Source organism: Pongo abelii, chromosome 2, assembly GCF_028885655.2.
Source record: "Pongo abelii isolate AG06213 chromosome 2, NHGRI_mPonAbe1-v2.0_pri, whole genome shotgun sequence".
Classification (NCBI taxonomy): Eukaryota; Metazoa; Chordata; class Mammalia; order Primates; family Hominidae; genus Pongo; species Pongo abelii.
Genome location: NC_085928.1, coordinates 196,187,261 through 196,212,225, shown reverse-complemented (window position 1 = coordinate 196,212,225; position 24,965 = coordinate 196,187,261). Strand labels below are relative to the sequence as shown.

The following is a 24,965-nucleotide window of genomic DNA, read 5'->3' as shown; positions in this document are numbered from 1 at the left end:
AATGCTATTGTCATGACCCTTGTCCAGGCCCTTCCCAGTTATCTCCTGGATTTCTACACCACCTCCAAACTATTTTCCAAACTTCCAGTCTGTACCTCTCTTTCCAGTCCCTTCTCCACACCTGGAACAGAATGATCTTTAAAAAACCTAAATCTGATCAGGTCACCACTGTCACCAACATCCCCCTCCCCAACCACTTGAGGATGGTCGGTGACTCCCTATGGAATTTTTTTTTTTTTTGAGATGGGAGTCTCACTCTATCACCCAGGCTGGAGTGCAGTGGTGCATTCTCAGCTAACTGCATCCTCTGCCTCCCGGGTTCAAGCAATTCTCCCACCTCAGCTTCCCAAGCCACTGGGATTACCAGTGCCCGCCACCATGCCTGGCTCATTTTTGCATTTTTAGTAGAGGCGGGGTTTCACCATGTTGGCCAGGCTGGTCTCGAACTCCTGACCTCAGGTGATCCACCTGCTTCTGCCTCCCAAAGCGCTGGGATTACAGGCGTGAGCCGTCGCGCCCCACCAGATTTTAAGATAAAGCACAAACCCCTGAGTGTGGCATGCCCACCCTTCACAGTCTTGCTCCTGTCTGCCTCCAGCCTTACCTGGCCAAGCCCTACCTTGAGTTCTGTGTCCCCTCCAGCAAGACTATTCTCTCTCTTGCCTGTCCCATGGCCTAGCTTCTTTCTTTGCCTGAAATGCTCTTTCTCCACCTTCCCTGTTTGCCTTCTACATCCTTCTAAGAATTGGGTGTCCCTCCCGCTACGAACCCTGGTGCCTGGTTCTTGGCTGACCACACTGTGGTCTGCTTCCTGTCTGTCTTTTCCAGATGTCCAGGAATGCTATTTTGTTCTTTGTTGTACCAGGCACACCTTCTCTAGTCCCTGGCACAAAGAATGTCTGTAGAATTGATGAATACTTTTGTCTCACACCAAACATGCACTTTCTCCGAAGTATATTAGCAATTAACATCGATTTGGCCAATTGTGTGACCAGTCAAGATAATTAATCAAGGATTAGGGCGTGGTATGACTCTGGAAAAATCTATTAAGGACATATGGGGAACATATTTTTTTCACCAAAAGTCAAGACACAATTTAATAAATATGATCACATTTTTTCTTGCCCAGAAAAATATTGATATATAATATCTATAGCTACACATCCTTATCTGTCATTTTTGCCTCACTATATTATCCAAATATGCCAGCCCAAGACACTGAAATAATAATAGCTAATAAGTAAGTAGCTGGCATTCTTGATGAGCCTGCTATACAGCAAGCCTATGTGAAGTGCTTTGCTGCCATCTCATTTAACTTTTCAACTACCTCTTGAAGCAGATATTTTTCTTATCTCCATTTTAGAGATGAGGAAACTGAGGCTTAAAAACATTAAATCACTTGTCAAAGGTTACACAGCCAGCAATGAATGAGTAGTCCGTTTGATCTTCTCAGTTATTCTGCGATGCTGACCTAACCATGACCTCTTAACCTTTATTAGCTCATCAGAAGAGCTACTACTGGGCAAAAATAGCTGTGGCTTCCGGAAACTTTTATTGAAACTCTAAATCTCCTGGCAATAACTTTCAAAAGTCATGATTCAGGCCAGCAGTGATATTTGAAAATGGAATCACAAGCAGGTCTCCTGGCTACAGAGATGCTCTTGCTGCCAAAAAGGAATGCTCAGCTTTGACATTTATGACAATCTGTGTTTTTCCTGTTACTTAGTCTTTTGCCATCATTGACTGTGGAAAGGTACTGACCCTCGTTCTGTCCTCCTTGGAGAATCCTCTCCTTCAGGTTTAACTGGTTCTGTCCTTTTCCATGTTTTCATTTCCCTGGGATCTACAGCAATGTCCTGTCCACTGACCATCTGCATAATGATCACTTGGACATACAAAAAAATGCACAATCCTGGGCCCCGTTCCACAACTATCTCATAGAATCTCTGTAGATTGGAGCCCTGGAAGCAGCATTTTAATCACATTCCCCAGGTAATTCTTATAAATACCAATGTTTGAGAACCACAGGCATAGTCTCCAGATCCACATGACTCACAGTATCCCCTGGACCAGCAGCACTGAAAATGAGGAATCTTGGGCCCTAACCCTAAACCACTGAATCAGAATGTGCATCTTCATAAAATCCCCAAGTGATTAGATATGCACATTACTGTGCATACAGAGAACCAGTGATCTAGAACAATGTTTCCCCCAATTATTTTACATTATCATGGAATGCATAGAAAATGAATATGTGTGGCACACTGGGAATACAAATGAGAATGTTTGCCATGACATTGGGGCTCAGCCTGTCTCAGATCCCACCTGGCTGCTCTGTAGGCTGAGGAGACTGACATCCCAGGTATGCCTGTGCCACAGCACATGGGTTGAGAAGCACCGGTCTGCTTACAGTACACCCAGCTTTTCTAACTTTGTTCATGAGGCATAATTCCCAGAGCTTGCTTACTCTTACTTTCTTCATCATTTATTAGTTCTTTTCATGCATTCTAAGAGTCAGAGAAGCTATTTCCCAACTAACTAGATCTCAGAAGTCTTCATACAATGGAAGAACACAGTTTCATCTTCAAGTTCTAAGGTAGACTCTTGGGGAAATCTGCAGAAAGGAGTTGTGTCTATTATTCTGGAGAGTCATCTGCTACAACCTAAGGAACATGAGGAAAAAATAAGAGCCCTCTTCCCTCTGAAGACTGCTCCTTTCCCCTTCATCTGCAAACCTGAGGAGAGAGGATTAGCACCATGCAAGGTGGCATCCTCTCTTCTGAGTGCCAAGAAGAATGTGATTTTGTTTAATCCTTCCTTAGCAAAATCTGTCAGTTCGTAAACTGGACAGGTGTCCCTTCTCTTAGCCAACCCCTGATAATGGGGTGACAGTTGGGGTGGAAGGAATGGAATACCTTCAGAGACACTTCCTAGTGAGACCATCTGATCAAAAGCACCAAGTGTCAGGACACACCATCTGACTTTGCAAAGCCCCCAGCTACATGGGAACCCCATTGATTGATTTTTTTTTCTCTTAAGGAAAATGCTGAAAATTTTTAAAGCTCAAAGTAGTGAACTCTTACTTTAAAGCAAATATGACAAGGCTTGCCCTTAACTGAAGGATTGCCATGGCCTAAGCAAATACATTTGAGGAAGAGGGGAGGTGATTATTGCTACCAATCAACTCTTCTTTTTTTCCAACTTGCCTGCAAATCTGTGTCTAATTCTTGACATTCTGCTTCCCCCAGTCAGAGCCTGGGCAATGCAGCATGCATTTTAGCTGGGTTAGTGTGGGGCTATCCCTCCTCTGTCCTAAGACTGCACATCCCTCAAGTCTTAGAAGGATCTTCCCTTTACACCCCAAACATACCCAAAAGAGAGTTCTGCCTGAGTAATGGAAAGGACAGTGACCAGAGCACTGTATTGATATTTGCCACCTCTGGCTTGACTTCTTATAGAGCTCTTTCCTTAATGCAGCTACAGAGACCTTCTTCCTGTTCTCACCAGGAAGCTCGGGGAGCAGTTGGTAGTTCACCCAGCGTTGCCATGATGTCTAAGAAATAAGTGGATTTTCTCTAAGTTCCGAGCAAGAACAGTTGGTAAAAATTTCTATTCCTTGACCATCTGATTAACAAGTGCTGACAATGTAAGACTGGGGAAATTGCTGAAGGCTTGGGCCTCCCAATCCAAAGAACATAGCTATTTTACATGAGCATTTCAAGTATGGAATATTGAGGCATGTCTCTGCTTTGTGGTCCAGGATGAAGAACAAGCTGTGGTACTTTGAATTTGGCACCTCGGAGACTTTTGCAGCGACCTGCAAGAAACTCCATGACCACATTGAGTTGGAGGTAAGTTCCCAAGTCGGGAGAAGGCTTCCTGGATCTTGGTTCTGCTCTTGGACTGTCACACATGCACAGGATATATCCTCTTGGGACCTTAAGAGGTGACCCAGAGCGTAGTCTGTGTTGTTTCTCCATCCTGTTCCAAAACACCTCCATACCCTCACTCAGAAGGCTCCAATGGCCTGTCTAGAGAATCCCTGGGGGCTTTGGGACTCAGAGGCCCCGAGACCCCAGAGCCACACTTCATTCCAGCCCTCAGCCCTCCTTCCACTGTGGCCTTGCGATTTCCTCTTTTCTGAGAGATAAAGTCTCCATTGCCGTCAGCACAGGGAGAGGGGCTGCTGTTGGAGAAACAATGTCCCAAGCCTGGTAAACATCTGGGAACTGGTGTTACAGGGCAGCAGGGGTGGGGAGTATAGGGGCTGCAGCCAGTCATCCCCCAGCTGACCTGCCTTGATTTTCACATCTGCTTCAAGGAACTGACTCACAGGTACCCAGGGTCAGTTTTGTGGGTGTGCAACCTGTGTCGTCACAAAATGTCCCTGTGCTTAGAAGGGCCCTTGATTTCGTGCTATTCTGTCACTGTCTTGAAATCCTTGATAATTTTCTAACAAAGAACCTGGCATTTTCATCTTGAACTAGGCCCCACAAATTATGTAGCCAATCCTGTTGGTGCACTTGTGTTTCACTAACTCTTCCGGCACTTGTAGGGGCCTGCCTCAGACAGTCTGCCTGCTGGCTCCCCTCCCCTGGTTGATAAGCTGCCCACTTCCCACCCTCTCACCCCACGTTGGCTGAGCTTCGCTCCAGAAGCCCTCTCATTGATTGCCATGAGGACAGCTCCTTGGTCTCTGGCCACCTGAAAGCCCAAACTTCTATGCACATCTGCTCCGTGGGACTTTACGCCCATTGGTTCTCTTGCCCAGAGGTCTTGCTACCAGGCCTACCTTCCCGTGGGATTTAGGCCTGTAGTCTTGTTTTCACTTGAGAAAAACAAGTGGAAGAGGCAGCCAGAGAGTTCAGCCAGGGTGGGCTCCTCTTGGCCCACCAGCTTGGCCTCTAAGCCCGTACTGCAGTCCAGTGGGGCCTGGGCCTCCCTGGAGGAGGCACCTGTGGCCTGGAGTGGTGTAGGAAAGCCCTGCCCCTCCCTGCCAGAAGGGCCCCTGTGCTCCTCACTCACAGGGAGTTTTGACAAACAAAACACGAAGCCAGAGGTTCTGTGCGGCTGCATTTGACTCATCTGCCTGCCTCTCCTCTTCGGTTGCTGGGTTACCAACGCCAGGGTGGGAGGCGCCGATCTGGCTAATCCGCTGAACTTTTGGCCAGCTTGGTAAGAGGGCAGAGAGGCCAGGCACCAGGTTGTGTGTCCCCAGGTGGCACAGAGGGAGTCTGAGAAGCCGGTCCTCCTCTCTTGACGTGTGAACGCAGTGCTGGGAGCTGAGGAAGGAGGAGAGGCCTTGGCAGGGGAACCGAGTGTGGCCAACAGGGATATGTGTGCATTTTTTCCCCTTGGCACAGCCGTCTGGTGGGGTCTCTTTAAATATACCACAAGTGAGGGACAGCCCTGGCCTAACCACAGCCAGCTGCAGGCGCACAGCGACTGCTTGTTCTCCCTGCAGCTGGCCTTGAAATTGTGCCCAGAATACAGCAACTCAGCTCCCCTGCCTCTGGCCTGCCCTCCCGGCTCCAGGCCCCACAGTCTCCTCTGGGTTTGAGAGACAGAGGCTCTTCCTCAGCCGCAGAGGGGGCCTCATTGCTAAAGACACTGGTGGCCTCTGGAGGCGGGGGCGTTGTTCACTGGTCTGGAGGGAGGGTGTTGTTGGGAGCTTTCAGAAGCACTTCCTGTTTTCCTTATCTCTTCATAATGAGTCTTTTTAGTATTTATTCATGAGGGTTAGCTGGGGGAGTGGGGCTGAGCGTGTCATGTGATGGGCAGCTTCTGACAGCCCTCAAGATTGGGGCAGTCACCATTTCTGTATCCAGAGAATAGCGGTGAACGGTCCTGTGCCTTGTGATCCAGAGGGGGACTAAGAGAGACAGACAGGGCGAGGCATGGGGGTAACAGGTGTAAGGAGACCGCAGAGCCTTGCAGGGAGATGGGACAGTATTAGGGGCCTCAGGAAGAGCTGGTAAGAGCAGCTATGCTAAGGGACCTTCTAAACGTGGTTGCCGCAGACAGCAGGCCAGGCCTTTGAGAACCGGCACATGACCCACCAGCTCCAGGCCAGCAATAACCCCACTGAGGCATTGCTACTACCTTCCGCCGTCTTCAGTTCCCCACCATAGCCTTTATTTCAAAGTCACACAACCAACCCTGTGAGCTAAGTAGTCCAGAGATTATTATCCCCATTTTATAGAGAAGCAAGCTGAGGCACAGACATTTTAGAAGGGTAAACTGGGCCAGGTGCAGTGGCTCACACTTGTAATCCCAGCACTTTGGGAAGCCGAGGTGGGTGGATCACCAGCGGTCAGGAGTTCGAGACCAGCTTGGCCAACATGGTAAACACTGTTTCTACTAAAAGTACAAAAATTAGCCAGGTATGGGTGGTGGGCGCCTGTAGTCCCAGCTACTCCGGAGGCTGAGACAGGAGAATCGCTTGAACCCAGGAGGCAGAGGCTGCAGTGAGCCGAGGTCGTGCCACTGCACTCCAGCCTGCGCAAGACAGAGCAAGACACCATCTTAAAAAAAAAAAAAAAAAGAAGGGTAAACTGAAGGGAGAGAATAGTCCAGTGGGACAGGAAAAAGTCACGTGCTTTGACTGCCGACCATAACATGTCCTAATATGCTATGACAACGCAGCAAGGCAACTATTATCACATTTTAAAAATGAGACTTTAGGTACATTCAGTCTCTCAACCAAAACTTCATTGCTGAAAACTGATAAGAGAGAAGATTCCAGGTCTTTTAGAGTGAATTTAGCTTGGAACCCAATAAATAGAGATTTACCTAACAGGTGCTAGAAGCAGTAAAGTCTTCAGCAGGAGGCACTGTTTCTTCTTCCTTAATATGCTGATTTCCTCTCAGCTCATGCAGCTGGGCAGGTGTGCTGAGAAATGCTTTGCAAAGAACAGAAAACTCAGTCCTCCTTCTCATTTGAGGAAGGAATAGATTCAGGCTAGATCATAGGAGAGAGAGTCAGAGAAGAGGAAAACTGCCTTAAAGTTTGCAAAAGGTCTTCCCACACAGCATCTCATTTATTTTGATGCACAGAACAGGCAGGGCCAATATTAATGTCCTCACTTTACGGTTGAGGGAACTGAGGTTGACAGGTTCCGTGACCAGACGAAGGGCACAGCTGTAAGGAACTTAGGGGAACAGTGAAGTCTATTTAGGTTCTTCCTTTTTTTTTTCTTCTTTTTTTTTGCCAATCTTGTAAAAAGTTGGATGGTGAAACTTAAAGCTCAAATGAGAGACTGCAGGGAAGGTCTTCATTAAAAGCCATTCGCGTGGCAAGGCGCGGTGGCTCACGCCTGTAATCCCAACACATTGAGAAGCCAAGGCGGGTGGATCACCTGAGGTCAGGAGTTCGAGACCAGGCTGGCCAACATGGTGAAACCCCGTCTCTACTAAAAATACAAAAATTAGCCGGGTGTGGTGGTGCAGGCCTGTAATAGCAGCTACTTGGGAGGCTGAGGCAGGAGGATGGCTTGAGCCTGGGAGGCAGAGGTTGCAGTGAGCCAAGATCGCGCCACTGCACTCCAGCCTGGGGAACAGAGCGAGACTCCGTCTCCAAAAAAAAAAAAAGAAAAAAGAAAAGAAAGCCATTCTTGTGATATACAGGTGATTTCTCTGAGGCTAGTGGCTGTTTGAGAAGGAATAGGAGACTTGGTCTCATCTCTGAAACGAAGCCTGTGGCCAACTGGGCCAACTGGACAAAAGAGAAACTGAAGGGAGTCCACAGAACACACAAAAGCTGTTCAATATGGCACTTGCTTACCTAGTGCTAAGGAAACTAGATGCAAAGAGTCCTGCAGAGCCACGTGAGTCAGATCACTCCTGGCCCTGCCTGTGACTCAGGCTGGGGAGAAGGTGACTCTAAATCTCCTGCTCACCTGTAGCCACATGGCCAGGGCCCTGACTTGGAGTCAAAAGGCCTGGCAGTGAGCCCTGGTCTGTGCTTAGGTTAAGCAACTTATTGAACTGTATATCTGAGCCTCAGTATTCTCATCTATAAAATGGGAGGCATAGGGGTTAGTCTACCTCCCAGGGCCATTATTAGGATTAAAGTTTTCAGGGCTTTTTGTTTTTGTTTTTTTATGTAACTGGCAGTGGTGCTAAGTGCCTCACGGAATCTGCAAAGCAGCCCTAAGTGGCAGGTGTCATAATCACCTTTCCAGAGAAGGGGGACACAGGCTGAGAGAAGGTGAGAAGCTCACCTGAGGTCCATAATCTACAAGCGATCATGTCAGGCTTCAAATCCAGATTTTCCAGACACCCGAGAGTTTCGGGGCAGTACTGGCACTTGAGAAACTCAGTCTAGAGCAGGCTCTCAACCAGGTTTGGGCATATCCAATGTCCTTTTTCCCAGTCTTTATTTTGACATTTCAGATAACGTTAAAAGCAGGAAATGATTTTTTCCATTTGTCAAAACGGGAGCATAAAAAAATATTGCAAACATTCACCCTAGATGCTTCTTCTATGAGACCACAAAGGAAGGCCTGTGAACGTGAGTGCTGTACCTGGAAACCAGGTGCTCCATAAATCGTTGTGGGCCCTAATTAAGAAGCCAGCATGTCAGCTGGGTGTGGTGGCTCATGCCTACAATCCCAGCACTCTGGGAGGCTGAGGTGAGCAGATCACCTGAGGTCAGGAGTTCGAGACCAGCCTGGCCAACATGGTGAAACCTCATCTCTCCTAAAAACACAAAATTAGCTGGGTGTGGTGGCACATGCCTATAATCCCAGCTACTCGGGGGGCTGAGGCAGGAGAATCTCTTGAACCCAGGAGGCAGAGGTTGCAGTGAGTGGAGACCAGGCCGTTGCATTCCAGCCTGGGTGACAGAAGCAAAACTCCGTCTCAAAAAAAAAAAAGCCAGCATGTCACCCACACCCCCACCCTCACCATCCCTGGTCTAAGGCGGTCTCTCAGGGTACTCCTCTCTGACATCTCTTCCCTTCCAGAGGCTCTTAATATTCATTCTAACCTGATTTCACCTGATTAAGCAGGTGGGGGGTGGGGCGAGGGAGGCACACAGTGAGTCACCTCCCCCACCCCAGGCCCAGAATAACCTTGCAGAGGTTTCTGGATGGGATCATAGGTAGAGCAAACCAGACAGGCTTCAACTCAAGCACTTACTTTACATTTTGTAGAGATGTTTCATTTCACTGGCTAAAAATAAGAACTTCCAAAATTCCTGGGTTTTTTGTTTTGTTTTGTTTTGTTTTTGACAGAGTCTTTCTCTGTCGCCAGGCTGGAGTGCAGTAGTGTGATCTTGGCTTACTGCAACCTCCGCCTCCCAGGTTCAAGTGATTCTCCTCCCTCAGCCTCCCAAGTAGCTGGGTCTACAGGCATGCACCACCATGCCCAGCTAATTTTTGCATTTTTAGTAGAGAAAGGATTTCACCACGTAGGCCAGAATGGTCTCGAACTCCTGACCTCGTGATCCACCTGCCTCGGCGTCCCAAAGTGCTGGGATTACAGGCATGAGCCACTGTGCCCGGCCCAATTCCTTGATATTTAATCCAGTCTTTAAAACATATTCACAAGGGAAGGCCAGCCAGCTCCACTAATATGAACTAATACAAACTTTGATGGAGGGGAAGTAAGTCCAAATCTGGAAGCTGCTCAAAAAAAAAATCTGGTTATCCAGTATATTTTGGGAATCTCTGCACATCAATTACTCCTTTTAATTGAGGATTTTTTTAAATACAGAAAAGTCTTGAGAATAGTTTATCAAATACTCCCAACTCCTCCTCACTCAGAATTGATATTGTCATTATTTTGTCTTATTTCCTTCAACTATTTTTCCGTTTTTTGTTGTCGTGGTTGTTGTTTTGTTTTTTTTGAGATGGAGCTCTTGTTGTCACCCAGGCTGGAGTGCAGTGGCGCGATCTCAGCTCACTGAAACCCCTTCCTCCTGGGTTCAAGTGATCCTCCTGCCTCAGCCTCCTGAGTAGCTGGGATTATAGGTGCCCGCCACCACACCTAGTTAATTTTTGTATTTTTAGTAGACACAGGGCTTTGCCATGTTTGCCAGGCTGGTATTGAACTCCTAACCTCAGGTGACCCACCCACCTCGGCCTCCCAAAGTGCTGGGATTACAGGCGCGAGCCACCGCGCCTGGCCCCTTCAACTATTTTTCAACAGAAGAAATAAAATATTACAGATAAAGCTGAAGCCCCCAGCCTCTTTATGATCCGAACTTACCTTTTCACTCAACTTTATGTTCCGTGTTAGTGCTGATAGAGCAGGTTGGTCACTTTTTTTTTTTTTTTTTTTTTTGAGAAGGAGTTTTGCTCTTGTCGTCCAGGCTGGAGTGCAATGGCACATTCTCGGCTCACTGCAACCTCTGCCTTCCAGGTTCAAGTGATTCTCCTGCCTCAGTCTCCCAAGTAGCTGCAATTACAGGCACCCACCGCCATGTCCAGTTGATTTTTGTATTTTTAGTAGACACGGGGTTTCGCCATGTTGGCCAGGCTGGTCTTGAACTCCTGACCTCAAGTGATCAGCCCACTTTGGCCTCCCAAAGTGCTGGGATTACATGCATGAGCCACTGCACCCAGCCTGGTTGATCACTTTTAACTGCTCTATGGAGTTCCATGAAAACCCAGCCACTATCTGTGAGGAGGAGCAGAAATGGGAACTCTCAGACACTGCTGGTGGGAACATCAGTGGTAAGCCACTTTGGAGAGCGGTTCAGCAATACACGCCAAGCCGAAAATGCATTTATAGCCTATATGACCTAGCAAGTTCTTCTCAACATTGATCTAGAGAGTTTCTCGCACATGAGCATGGAGGTGCAATGCAACATTTTTTTATTGCAACAAAATGGAACCAACCCAAATGACTATGTTATTCTAACACTTTAAAAAGACAGTGTGACTAAATGCCACTGACACTTTAAAATGGTTAAATTTTAAAATTTTTAATTTAAAAAAAAAGGATGTGCTGGGTACTATGCTAGCAATATTTAATCCGTATCAGCATATCAGGATATGGGTCTCACCTATGAGAATCCATATTCTAAAACTAATATTTAGCACAAATAATGAGTCAGATTACTGTCCTTTAAGATTGGGCAGATACCTTTAGCTATTCCAATCTAAGCCAGCACCATTATTATTATTATTATTTTGAAGCAGGGCCTCGCTCTGTCACCCAGGATGGAGTGCAATGGCGCGATCTCAGCTTACTGCAACCTCTGCCTCCCAGGTTCAAGTGACTCTCTTACTTCAGCCTCCCAAGTAGCTGGGATTACAGGCACACACCACAATGCCTGGCTAATGTTTGTATTTGTAGAGATGGGGTTTCACCATGTTGGCCAGGCTGATCTCAAACTCCTGACCTCAAGTGATCCACCTGCCTCTGCCTCCCAAAGTGTTGGGATTACAGGCATCAGCCACAGCACCTGGCCAGTGCTATTATTTTTAAAAAAGAGACATCAAGGACTGCACAGGTTAAGTACCTTGACTAAGTTCACCCAAACCAGTATGTGCAGAAGAGAACTCACGGCTCTTAAGCTCCAGCTGTGGGCATTCTCCACTCTGTCTTAGCATCCACCTGCAGTGCTGCACACTCTTAAACTAGAGGGAAAGAGGTCTTCAAGTCTTGGTCTCTCCTGACATGATCTGAACCTTCTTCTCAGCTACCACAGGTAGAGCCTCTCCCTGGAGTAAGGAAAGTGGGAACTGGCTGACGTACAGCCTGTCCATGCAGCCACAGCGGAAGAAGTGGAAACACGCATGGGGAAGGGAAAGTTGAGAAGAGCATTAGAAGGGATTTTGAGTTCGTGGAAAATAAGAGGGCCAACCTGATTACATATCAAACCATGGAGTCAAAAGTAAGGCTTGAATGGTCCTGAGAGAGCTCCTCTTTCTAGTTTATTCCCTTCCTCAATCTGGTCCAGCAGCTCCCTCATTCCAGCATCACCTTCACTGTGAGACCATCCAAGGCAGCTCCTGCCACTTCTGGTTGCTTCTTCTTGCCCATTCACCAGTTCTCACCACTTGGTTTCTTTCTGCTTCCTCCTAATCGGTTTCTTTCTGCTACTCCTGGTATGTGGGCTAACCTCTTTTCCTGATTACAAAGGTAATCCAAATTCATGGCAGAACATTTTAAAATACAGAGGAGCAAAAAAGAAAATAACCCCCAATCCCACCAACCAGGAATCAGCACTGTTACAACATTGGCCTCGTTTCAGTCTTAGAGTAATGTTAGCCCTTGTTTCTTTAACATCAGGCCTCTTGAAGACCTCTATGATTCTTTGGCTTATTAAATCTTTATTCATTTTTAAATGCAGCTCCATCATCCCCATCTCTGTCTCTTTCAGTCATGCGCTGACTACAAGTTTCCTTCACTGATGCTTAGAATTGTTCAGCTTACTAAAGAAAAACTGTTTCTGTCAACTTTCCCTTACAAAATTCCATTGTTTGCTTGCAGTTTCTGGCACATAAAACTTTTTCTCTTTCTTAAATGACCCTCTTTTTTATTTCTTACTAATGTGCACCCTGTAGTTCACTTCAAGCCTCTATTCATTCATATGCTTTTATTTTCCTGTTCTTTTCCATTTCTTTTGTTCTTTGTGAATTGCTTTGATTTTCTTTTGTCTTCAGACTCCTGGCTCTATCTACTTTGTGTCTTCCATGGACTTAGAAGTAACTTTTAAAGATTACGTTTTATGCCTATATTTTCACAAAGTAGTTGTTGAGGGATATGCAGCATGTTTAATAGATGGGGCCCAAGAAAGTCTCAGAAGACCAAAGTTGGGGGTCACATGATTCAGCATGTTGGGTTAGACTGCTCTCCCACAATACATTTCTTTCTGGAAGATTCTCTCAGCCAACCTCTGTCCCAGCCCCAGGAAGCATAAGTCTTCCAGCACCAAGGTCCCTTACTAAAAGAATAACTTTTCCCAAGCAATGTCTACCAAACAAATGCATCTTTTAAGTAATAGTAAACTGTGAGGCCCCATCAGTGGGAAATGACCTAGACTTTTTAGAATATTCAGAGGAATTCATGATCTTCATCGCCACACTCAGGAGATTTGGGAACCTCAGGGAAGAGAAACATTACAATCCTTTTCTTCCTCTACAATCACAGGTTATTAAACAGACAATATTATATACAAATATGTCTTGTTGGCTATAGTGGATATGTCTTTGTTTTTCTAACTTATCCTGTGAGGTCATAGACTTACTAATCTTAGTCTTCACTAGAAGAGGAATTAAGAAGGTAGAAGAACTGAATCTTTAAAGAAGGTCATAGAATCTACAAGGGGTTGGATAAATACCACTGTGCACACACACGTGTTATATCTCAAGCCCATTAGGATCAACAAATGAATAACAATAGCAGCAACTGAGTACTTACCACATGGCAAGCTCTGTCTTATTTCATCTTTATAACAGCTCTGCATGGTTGTGTATTATTCCCATTATTTACCCAAGGAAACTGCATCTCATAAAACAAGTAAGTACTCCCAAGATCAGATGAGTTTCAAGCCTCAGTCTGTGATTCCCGGCCCATATGCCCTTCGCAATGCCACGGGACCTGCAGTAGGAGATGATCTCTGCATTATCCTCCTGCTTTTAGAAAAGTCATGTGTCCATTTAGTTGATAAAAGGGCTCCCATTCAGGACTTGGCATATCTATCAGGCAGTCAGCTTTCTGAAGCAAGGACTTTATCTTATTCATTCTATACCCCTGGACTTAGCACAATGCCTAAAATGAACTAATTCCTCAACAGTTATTTGTTGATTATAAAATTGAACCAAGTATAGGAAATTCCACAATTGGTGTGAACATTAGAAATGATCACTTGACCAGCCTCGAGTCACGCCTTTTTCTTGGAAGCTACCAGAAAAAGGGGCCCACCTTGCTGCATTTGTAACACAGAGGGGAAGATGGCTGGCACTCAGGCCTTCTCCTAACTGCGCAGTGAGTGAGAAGGCCTCCCATGCCCATCTCTAGGAAGCTATTGGTGGTATCTTTGATAGTAGCAAAGGGTCTGGGACAACTGTGAACCAGGACAGGAAATGCCAACATTCTCCCACCTCTTTCCCACCCGACAGAATTAAGACAGTGAGTGGGCAGAGCTCATGTGGCAGTGAGGGTGCCAGGTGGCTGTAGGGTGGAAGTCACCCTGCAGGGCAGAAAGGGTCTCCATTCTGAGCCCTCTCTCTTGGCTCAGAAGCCTACCTGCCCATGATCCCTGCTGGCCCCCAGGCCATCAAGCCCTGCTTTGTCTGCAGGAAAGTGTGATCCCTCAAAAAGCCCCATCCACTCCAGGTTGGCCTCAGCTTCCCAGACAGACAGCAAAGCCTATTAATCTGCATCCAGAGCAAGAATCCCTTAACACACCAGTTTAAAAAAAAAAAAGAAAGAAAGAAAGAAAGAAAAACACTTGGGGAGGGTGGAGCGGCGGATAGGAAACAGCTTTGCCTTCTGTCCAACTCTGAAGCAACCCATCACTGCGAACTCTGAGAAACAGCAGTTTTGTTTTGGAAACTGGCACCCAGTGCCGGCTCACTCCTGGAAATGAATTTGGGCACCCCCACCCCCAGCTGCAATATTCTACTTCCAGCCTCCCTGCCAACACCCCCTTCCAGCTGCCCCTCTCAAAGGCACCATTGTGCCCGCCTGGCACAGCAACAGAGGAGGGCTAAAGAGGAAGAAAACATTCTCTGCCCATGGGATGTTCTTAAGCAGGTTGTGTGTACATGGCTTCAATGCCGCATTCCTTGAGCCCACACAAACCCGCCAGAACGCCATCATCCCTGTCACAGATGCAGCCACTTTCCAGTCTAACTGGCCCACCTCGGCTCACTGTCACAGAACTCAAAGCACACAGCAGGGCAGACAAGGCTGGGTGGAAGTGGGGGATTAGGATGGCACTCTTTCAGCACAGTGCACACTAGCCTGCCAAAACAAAGCTGAACGTAGATGTGGAATTTTGGAACTGGAAGGGGATTTAGTTCCACTTACCACTCCACAAAAGACTCATCCTAGCACATTCTGATAACTGGGCACCCAGCGTCCTCCTGAATACTCCAAAGATAGGAAGCTCACTACTTTTCAAGAAGCCTGCTGCATTACTGGACAGCTCTGATTTTCGGAAAGTTCTTCCTGATGTTGAACAAGGATTGTGTGTCCTATTCCGTGTCATCTTCTTCCCCAGACAGCACTTAGCACAATACTTGGAAGAAAATAGGTGCACAATAAGTGTTTACGAGGTGCATGACTGAATTCTCCATCCACTGGGCCCATTTTCACCCTCTAGGGGCACACAGAGCATCCTCCACACTCCTCCACATGACTGCCTTTCATAGGGCTGGAGATGTGTCTTCATGGTGTCTCCTCTTCATCTTCACTGAGCTAAACAGCCTCAGTTCCTTAGATGACTTGATTTATAGATCCACAGATATCCTGGACAACTCTCCTCTTGATACACTCTGTTTCTTTCAGGGTCCGCCTTAAAATGAAAAATCAAATTCCTGTTCTATAATACTCTAAACGTGATCTTGTAGGTAACAAAGCACAAGAGTAAGAGGCATCGGGTGCGTGCACTCTGTAAGTTGGGCTGACTTCTTGATCTCGTCACTTGCATCTCATGCATGAAACCTGCAGGTTCATGAGGACTATCGTGAACCTTGACAAATTTGGAAAGACATTCCTTCCTTAGTGTCACTGAGTCAATGTTTCCTTATCTGTAAAAATGGGAATACAAGGCCAGGCGCAGTGGCTCACACCTGTAATTCCAGCACTGTGGGAGGCTGACGCAGGCCGATTATCTGAGGTCAGGTGTTCAAGACCAGCCTGGCCAAAATGGTGAAACCCCATCCCTTCTAAGAATACAAAAATTAGCCAGATGTGGTGGTGTGCACCTGTAATCACAGCTACTCAGGAGGCTGAGGCAGGAGAATCGCTTGAACCCAGGAGGCGGAGGTTGCAGTGAGGCGAGATCATGCCACTGCACTCTAGCCTGGGCTACAGAGCAAGACTGTGTTTCAAAAAAAAAAAAATGGGAATACAAATACTGACATTGTAGGGTTGTGAAGATTAGACATAAAATATATAAAGTGCTGATTCATAATAGTTACTCAATAAATGATATATATTAATAACATATAACATATGTGTGGATTAATATCATTATCTAACTGCCCACAATAGACATCAGCTCCTAAAATGATATAAACCAGCACCTCTGAATGCAGAAGAAACTACTGTTCTGGAAGGTTGCTACAGGCCAGGCCAGTTTGTGTATGTGGATAATACTGGACTGTCCTGAAAGCCAGGCACAGTGGCTCATGCCTGTAATCCCAGCACTTTGGGAGGCTGAGGTGGGCGGATCACGAGGTCAAGAGATCGAGATAATCCTGGCCAACATGGTGAAACCCTGTCTCTACTAAAAAAAAAAATACAAAAAGTAGCTGGGCGTGGTAGCGTGCACCTGTAGTCCCAGCTACTTGGGAGGCTGAGGCAGGAGAATCCCTGGAACCCAGGAGGCAGAGGTTGTAGTGAGCCAAGATCGCACCATTGCACTCCAGCCTGGGTGACAAGAGGAAAACTCCGTCTTAAAAAAAAAAAAAAAAAAATACTGGACTGTCTTTCCAATAATGTTGTCGCCACTCAATACATCACCTTTTCTTCCTTTCTGAGCCACATCAGGTTATTGACACTAAAAACATTCTCTCTAGTTTTTCTCTGGGGAAAACAGATATTGTTGTTTGCCCTGTTTTTCTTTCACTCCCAGTACATTTCTCTATTATGGCCATAGGCCCTGCAGACATGCAGGTAACTACTTCCTTTTCTTCCCCGTTGCCTCCAGCCAGCGGTGGAGGCAAGCTTGCTTGCTGGTGTATCTCTTCCCAACTTGCCTTTTGGTGATGTCATCATGGTCACTTGAAATTGGCCATAGTAGGAATATTTACACCACCATGGAACACAATAACAAAGGCTTTTTTTTTCTCCAGGGGAGTCTGCTGTTAAGCATTTAGCAGCACACCACTGCCTCTAGTATTGACCCACTGGAAGTACCTTGAGGACAGGGACTGTGTCCCATTTCTGCTCCATCCCTAGAGTCTAGCACAGAATAAGTAGGTTCTCATCATTCTTGATGGATCAGTGAGTACTCCTGTCTTCTGCCTCTTAATGTCTCTCTCATATAAAACATGCCTCATGTGCCCTACTCTTGTTACCTATTCAGGTGTTCAGGTATGGATTTCTTTCAGCTGTGATCAGAGGACCACTTGATGGAGACTTGGATTAACCTTCCATGTCTCTCCCTATCCTGGAAGTTTGGTCCACTTTATTTGTTCACTATATTCATCCAGAGAGGTTGGGGGAACTCATCTGGAAGCAAAGAAACCTTATCACATTTCTTCAAAGAACACCTGGGTTTCCATTTTAGGATTTTTGCACACATTATTTCTTCAACTCACAAATAGTTACATTGGACACCTGATATGGGTAAGACATGCCAGGAACTATGAAGAACACAGAGCTGTCAGATATGGTCCCCGCCTTCTATGAGTTTAAAGTCTCCTAGGGGACAGACAAATATGCAAAATGCATGGCAGAATATCCATTCCCTTTAAGAGGAGAAAACAAGGCAGTGAAAATTCAGAGAAGGGGAAGATTCATTTCTAGCAAGAGCATTGAGGAAAGCCTCATAGAGGAGAAAGCTTTTGAGCTGGAAGGGTATTTTAACAGGCATAAAAGAGCTGATGGGCAGTTTAGGCAGTGTGTACAGCAGAAAACAATGTAAGTAGTCCCCAACTCTGTGGCCTCTATGCAGAATTCAGGCTGCTATAACTGACATTTACTAAGGCTCAGCTAACCCTCTCCCTCAGCTACTCTCCTATGTCCAAAGCAAATGAGACTCTACAGCATCCAGCCTTCACCATAGTCTGACTTACATTCCAACCTGCCAAGCTAATTCATAGAGAGAGGCTGCTCCCCACCTACGGTATCAGAAATGCTCTCGCTGTAAATGAGCACCACTGCCTTGTTCTTACCTAAGTCCCACAGGCCCCGGGGGCTGTACAGGGTGGCTTATTGGTGCTTTCTCTTTCCCTATTGCCTGCCAGTGTCCTGTTCCCTCAAAAAAGAGGCAGTGTACGGGGTGGTGGGGGATTTCACTCAGGTCTAGGTCAGCCACCCCTCTGCCTTTTAGGGTCTATCGGGGGCTCTGATCTGGAGCCCAGGCATCAAGGGAGGCCACTGTCACCTTCTGCCTATGCCCCTCTCAGCCCATCAGAACCCCTATTCAAGTGTGTCAGGATATTGTCCACCTCTTCCTCAGCCCTCTCTCTTCCTTCTCACTGTAACTGAAGTGCTATTTTCCCTGGACATGGCCCAGCATTTACTACTTCCATCTTCAAAAGAGCTACCCCCTGGTCAACTCTCTCACTCACTGAGAAAGGAAGGACCCTGGTATCATCCCCAGAGCAATGTCCCAGCACTCTGTTCAGCATCTTCTCTTCCCCTCCATCTACTTCCCATCCTAGGCATCCCAACTTCCTCTTCTCATTCATTCATCCAAAAAGATGTATTGAGTATCTTCTCTGCCTCAAACATCCACAAAAAAACCTTTTCCTCAATCACATTATCCTTTTAGATCCCATCTTCCCTCTCAAGCCCATGTACCACCAAACCACACAGTAACTCTGACTCTGTTCCCTCACTACCACCACCAGACTCACCCCAGAGTCCCTGGTTAAGCCCTATCTCTCCCAGGAGAGAGCTGTGTCATCTGGGAAGGTCAACTTACCAACTTTAGACCTCACTGTTCTCATTTTGGTAATTAGGAATTATCTCTAATGTCCCATGTTGCTTTCCCATTCTAAGATTCTGTGCTTCAGCCCTCATCCAGTAGCCAAAATTCCTCTTTATAAAGTCACTCATGGCTTCTTGGTTGTCAGTCCAAACAATCACAGGTCTAATTCTGGATCAGCTCACTCTAATTAGCTAAGTAACACTGGGCCATTCCCTCAACATCTTTAGCCTCAGTTTTCTCATCTATAAAATGAGGTATTTGGACTGGGTCACCTTTCAAGCCCTTCAGGTCTTTGATTCCATGAGAGTACAGATGCAGAGAAGAGAAAAAGGCTGGGCGCAGTGGCTTACACCTGTAATCCCAGAACTTTGGGAGGCCAAGGCAGGTGGATCACCTGCGGTCAGGAGTTCGAGACCAGCCTGACCAACATGGTGAAACCCTGTCTCTACTAAAAATACAAAAAATTAGCTGGGCGTGGTGGTGGGCACCTGTAGTCCCAGCTACTTGGGAGGCTGAGGCAGGAGAATCACTTGAACCTGGGAGGCGGAGGTTGCAGTGAGCCGAGATCGTGCCACTGCACTCTAGCCTGGGCAACAGAGTGAGACTCAGTCTTAAAAAAGAAAAAAAAAAAAAGAGAAAGAGAGATCCTTTTAAGAGCTGTATGGGAAATAATTTATGGAGAAAATAGCATCTGTAGAGATTTAGAAGAAAGGTACAGGGAAGGTGCTAGGGTATCCTACCATTAGGGGACTATATTAATGGGTCTAGACAAGAACTGTATAATAGAAGGTGTAGGCTGACTACACCTGAATCCACTGATCAGTCTAAAAATCACAAAAAAAGAGACAACCAAATTATGTGCTTCCTAATGAGATGCAATAGGAAATATACAGCCCCACTAATGAAGTAATCTTGCCAAAAAGCCAACCCTAAATCTAGTCAAGCCTGTAGATCTAAAAATACCAATTTAGTGAAAATACAAGGGATAGACTATGTTTAAAAGACACCCCAGAGATGCAGTTGGCAAAATCCAGAATCTGCGCAACACTACAGCCTTACTACTCAAAGTGTGGTCCACGGACCTGCAGCATCAGCGTCACCAAGGAGGGGGTCAGAAATGCAGTCTCGGGCTGCACCCAGACCTCCTGAATCAGAATCTGCATTTTAATAAGACCCTGGAGTGATCTGCATGCACATTCAAGTTTGAGAAGCACTGCTGTAAGGACAAATGACCCATTTCATCAATAAATAAAAGACAAGGATAAAAAAGAACAGGAATCTGTAGATCAAAAGAGACCTAACAGATATATATCAACAAATGCAATGTAAAGACTTTTCAGGCAAGCTAACAATTTAAAAAAATGATACTATCAAGGAAATTTGAACAACTACTGGATACTTATTAAAGAATTTTTTTAAGAGCAACAATAGTATTAAGGTAACTCTTTTTTCTTTTTTTTTGCTGTAAACTAGTTCAGTCTGGTGGTGATAAAGTGAACTGGGGTAGAGTTAAAACAAGATTAGCTGCCTGTTGCTAGAGGTGCTAATTACCCAGACTGGGTTTTGGGGTACACGGGGGTTTATTATTCTCTCTGCTTTCCCTATATGTTTGAAAATACCCATAACTTTTTTTTTTTTTTATACAGAGTCTCGCTCTATCGCCCAGGCTGGAGTGCAGTGGCACAATCTCAGCTCACTGCAACCTCCGCCTTCCGGGTTGAAGCGATTCTCCTGCCTCAGCCTCCAGAGTAGCTGAGATTACAGGCGTCCCCCACCACGCCCGGCTAATTTTTTGTATTTTTAGTAGAGATGGGGTTTCGCCATGTTGGCCAGGCTGGTCTCGAACTCCTGACCTCAGGTAATCCAACTGCCTCGGCCTCCCAAAGTGCTGCGATTACAGGCGTGAGCCACATTGCCTGGCTTTTTTTTTTTTTTTTTTTTAAAGAAAGACCAAGAAAGAGTCGTGGAAGATGGGAGGGACAATAACTCAGTGGCAGGGTACCCAAGAAAGAGAAAATTTCCAGCAGAAAGGGGACACATGCCTCCCGGAGCTACGGCGTCCTGGCTTCCACCTCCGATCTGGCCTGGCGGAGGTCATTCCTGAGAGCAGACAAAGCCGAGTGGCAGGCCTATAAACAGAACCGTCTGCGTCCAAACCAAATCTGTGGCACTGTGAATCGAGGTTAGAAGAAGGGGGAATTTCCTAGTTGCTAAAAACTGAAACAGGTCATCAAATAAATTGTGGAATCTCCTTCCCTAAGGCCCTTCAGAAATAGGATCGACAGGGCTGGAGTGGAGGGGCCCCCGCCTGCCGCCCTTTTGAGGTCGCGGCGCAGGAGAGCAGGAGGGCGCGGAAACGCCGGCACCGGCTGGGAAGCTTCGGTGCTCCGGATCCCTCTCGGCGAGGGCGGAGAAGTCGGCGGCCTCTGCCTAGAATTCTGTGATTGTAGGGATCGAGACATCAAGGGCGGGGGTGGAGAGGATGACGAGTTCCCTAGTGCATTTCATTTGCACATAAATGCGCTTTGCCTCCTAACCTTGTCTCTGTTACCTGTGCACCGGCCTTCCACCAAACCACCACCCTTAGCTCAGGAAGTAACCAGAACTGGGGGGACTGTCTTCCCAAAGGGGACACAGTTGAACGTGGCCGGCAGCCGCTGGCCTCCCGGGCCTGGGTTCAGACGGACTCCGGCGCTGCTTCCAAGCCCGACATCCGGCACCTGGCCGCCGGCGCACCCAGGAGCACGATTTCAAGCGTGTGCACGCTCTCTGCTCGGGCCAGGAGCTCTGTTTCAGCCCCACTCCGGGCTGTAAATCCCTGGTTCCGCCCAGCGCAGCCTCGGCTCGGAGGGCAGCCTGCTAGCCATGTCCTGGGTTAGGGATGGCCCACGGTGCGCGCGGGGACCGCCACCCTCCTTCGCGCCACGCCGGGGCCGCGCGGGCCGGAGCAGGGGGAGGGGGGCCGATGACGTCATGGAACAGTTAGAGGATTTAGCTCGGGAACCCGCCGGGGAGCGGGCCCCGGGGCTGGCGTTCCATTTAGGCCGACAGTGTCCGGGGCTCGGCTCCACTTTCCCAGACGGCGCGGCTGCCTTCCACGTCCAGAGCGGGCCTGGGGTTCTGAAGGAAATCAGTGCATGATCGCGAGGCCAGGAACTCTGGAGAATGGGCACGCAGGCCTGCGCTTGCCAAGGCTCTTACCAGCCTGGGTCGGGCCAAGAGGCCATTAAGATGCTTCCAGCAAAGCCTCAGATAGGGGGATTGAATTCAGGAAGATAAATGCCTCATGGCACAGAGGTTGGGGAACCTGTGATGATAATGCAGACAGTTACAGAGTGCTACTGCCTTCCAGACACCAATCAACCCACCCCTTAAGGCAGATGTTATTCTCCTATCCTCCATTTTACAGATGACAAATTAAACCTCAGAGGGGTAAGGAAACAACCTGGAATCACACCGCTGGCAAGTGACAGAGCCAAGATTTAAACCCATGTCTCTCTGCCTCCAAGCCCAGGCAGGCACGTTCTTTCCAAGACACTACATTGGCTCTCACTTTCCAAGTAGGTGCATTCCAAGAGGAGAGGACATCAGCGTCCAGCAGACCCCAGGCTTCTCCCATCTCCTCTACTTGCCCTATCTACATGGGACCCACTGCGGTAATAGGGGAAGGGGACAACCTAGAAAGCAGAGTGAGGATTGTCTGCTCTTCCAGGAGGAGGTAAACGTTTACCAAGGTAATAGCAAACACACTTAGCTGGCTATGGATAGAGATGGAGGGGACAGGGTACATTTAAAACTGTAGTACGGAAGAAAGGTGACTTTGTGGAATACTATTTGTCAAGGACTGTGCTGGTGATGTACTTTTTTAAAAAACAAACCTGGTGCGGAGGCAAGATATAATAATATTAATATCCAACATTGATGTGCCAGGCATTGCTCTAAGCACTCTATAAGATAGAGCAGTAGTGGGAGATCTCAATTATTCAAACAGCTGGAAGTTTAATTTTGCTATAAGCCTAGCATCAGCAAAAATCCCGATTTGCCTCACTGACTCATCTCCAGCGTAGGATCTGGCATCTGCCTTCCTGGGTTTGCATCCTGGCTCTGCCATCTTGTAGAGTGGGAAGCTATGGAGACTTGAGCAAGCATCTTAACCCCTAAGAGCCCCTGTCAGTTGGGGGTAGCAATGCTGCCTCCCTCATCATGTTCATGTCAAGATCGCAAGAGATACTGTGGGTGAATCCCAGCACAGTGCCCTAGGAAGCTCTCACCAAGCATGAGTTGCTAATATTATTCTTATTACTGCTCAGAAGGGAAAGGGATGTTTTGACCAACAGTGAATAAATTGAGATGATGTAGAAGCAGCTACAACCAAGATGGGGAAGTGGCTGCTTCATCTAGAGGGTGATAAGGATAAAAGAAAGTGTGGGCTGGGCGCGGTGGCTCACCCCTGTAATCCCAGCACTTCCGGAGGTCAAGGCAGGTGGATCACCTGAGGTCAGTTCAAGACCAGGCTGGCCAACATGGTGAAACCCCATCTCAACTAAAAATACAAAAAAAATTAGCTGGGCATGGTGGCAGGCGCTTGTAATCCCAGCTACTTCAGGAGTCCAAGGTAGGAGAATGGCTTGAACCCGGGAGGCAGAGGTTGCGGTGAGCCAAGATCACACTACCGCACACCAGCCTGGGTGACAAGAGCAAAACTCTGTCTCAAAATAAAAAATAAAGAAAGAAAAAAGAAAGTGTGATCCAATGGGACTCTAGCCTAAATCTGTAATTAGGAATATGTGTATGAAGGATAGGAGGGTAGAAGACATTCCAAAATAAGTTTCTAAGAAGTCATGAATCACATTGAAAAGAAAAGAAAAAGGAGTTGGTTTTTGTTTTTCAATCAATGTGACCAACAGAGAGTGCTGGTTGAGCCCATGCTTTCAGGAAACTGTACACATACACGCAAAGGCAGAGCTTGGGCCTACTACCAGGTGGGAATATACAAAAGCAACTCAGACCTGTGAGCCTGGCTTCAGGCTAACTGAAGGCCAAGCTAATTGCTAGACAACGTTTGAAGCGAAAAATAACATAGAAAGCATAGCTCAACAGGACTGTGCCATTCTGGAAGAGTTTTCATCTTTTCCAAAGAGAGTGGCCTTAAACTAAAAATGGAAGAAAAGATGCCAAAGGTGGATACTAGAACCCAAGGTAAATCAATGGAGAACTAACTGGCTTTGAAAAACACATACACATTTGAATCCAAGTTGCCAGACAAGCCTGTAGATGTCATTCAGGGGCCACTTTGACAAATCCAGAAAACAGAGTAGGTTCTGGCCAATAAGAGGCAGACAAATATGGCTCCAGTATTCAAAAAATAAGAATAGGGTACATTTTGGAAACCACAGACTGATACACTTTATTCTGATCCCTGGCAAGATTCTAGAATTGATTATTAACCAAGTATTTAGGTTTTGCACACAGATATTGGTGACTTAATTGAGTTATCTTATTCCTTTCCTAATAGAGGTTGTAGGGTGGTCACTTAGGAAATGCTGTTTGATCTCTGCACAGTGTTTTATGTTTTCATGGAAAGAACACAGGATTGAGGTCTGGAGACCTAGATACATGTCTAGCTCCACCACTAATAAGTTAGATGACCACAGAGAAGTTTCTTAACCTCACTGGGGCTCATTTATGAAAGATGAGGCATGAAAGATGAGCGGCATCTTCCCTTATGTGCCTCTCATCTCTAAATTCCATCAGTCTGTCTTATAATAAAAAGTAGGCTGGGTGACAGTCCAGTCCAGAAGATGCAGCTCCGATAGAGCAGCCATACCCCAGAGGATGTTAACACATAATGCTTGGTGTTAAACTGACCAAGGAGAGGGCTCGGTCACTGTTTTTTCCTTTTATACACACATATTAATGACTTAATCCCCAAATGATGGGAACGCTATGACAAAAGGTCACAGGATGAAGATTGGAAGTAAGCTGAGTAGACTAGAGGAAACATGGGCTGAAAGCCAGATGAAATTAATTAACATAATTGTAAAGTTTTATGTCTATGTTATTTTTTAAAATCTACACAGGTTCAGAATGGCGAAGAACTGGATGAAAAATAGATCATGAGATGATCTGGGCAATGAAGATGACCACCCATTTAAGTTGAAGTGATGTTGTCCTCTAGCCA

At 46.6% G+C, this 24,965-nt stretch overlaps 1 protein-coding gene across 2 annotated transcripts in view; it reads left to right on the top strand.

Annotated features, from left to right (window-relative positions):
- DGKG (diacylglycerol kinase gamma) overlaps positions 1–24,965 on the top strand; it is a 213,117-nt gene that overhangs the window by 145,133 nt on the left and 43,019 nt on the right. For both annotated transcript variants that reach the window (XM_063722379.1, XM_024245332.3), the window contains one exon: positions 3,761–3,851. In XM_063722379.1, the coding sequence (XP_063578449.1) occupies positions 3,761–3,851 (91 nt within the window). The remainder of the gene's footprint in view (positions 1–3,760; positions 3,852–24,965) is intronic.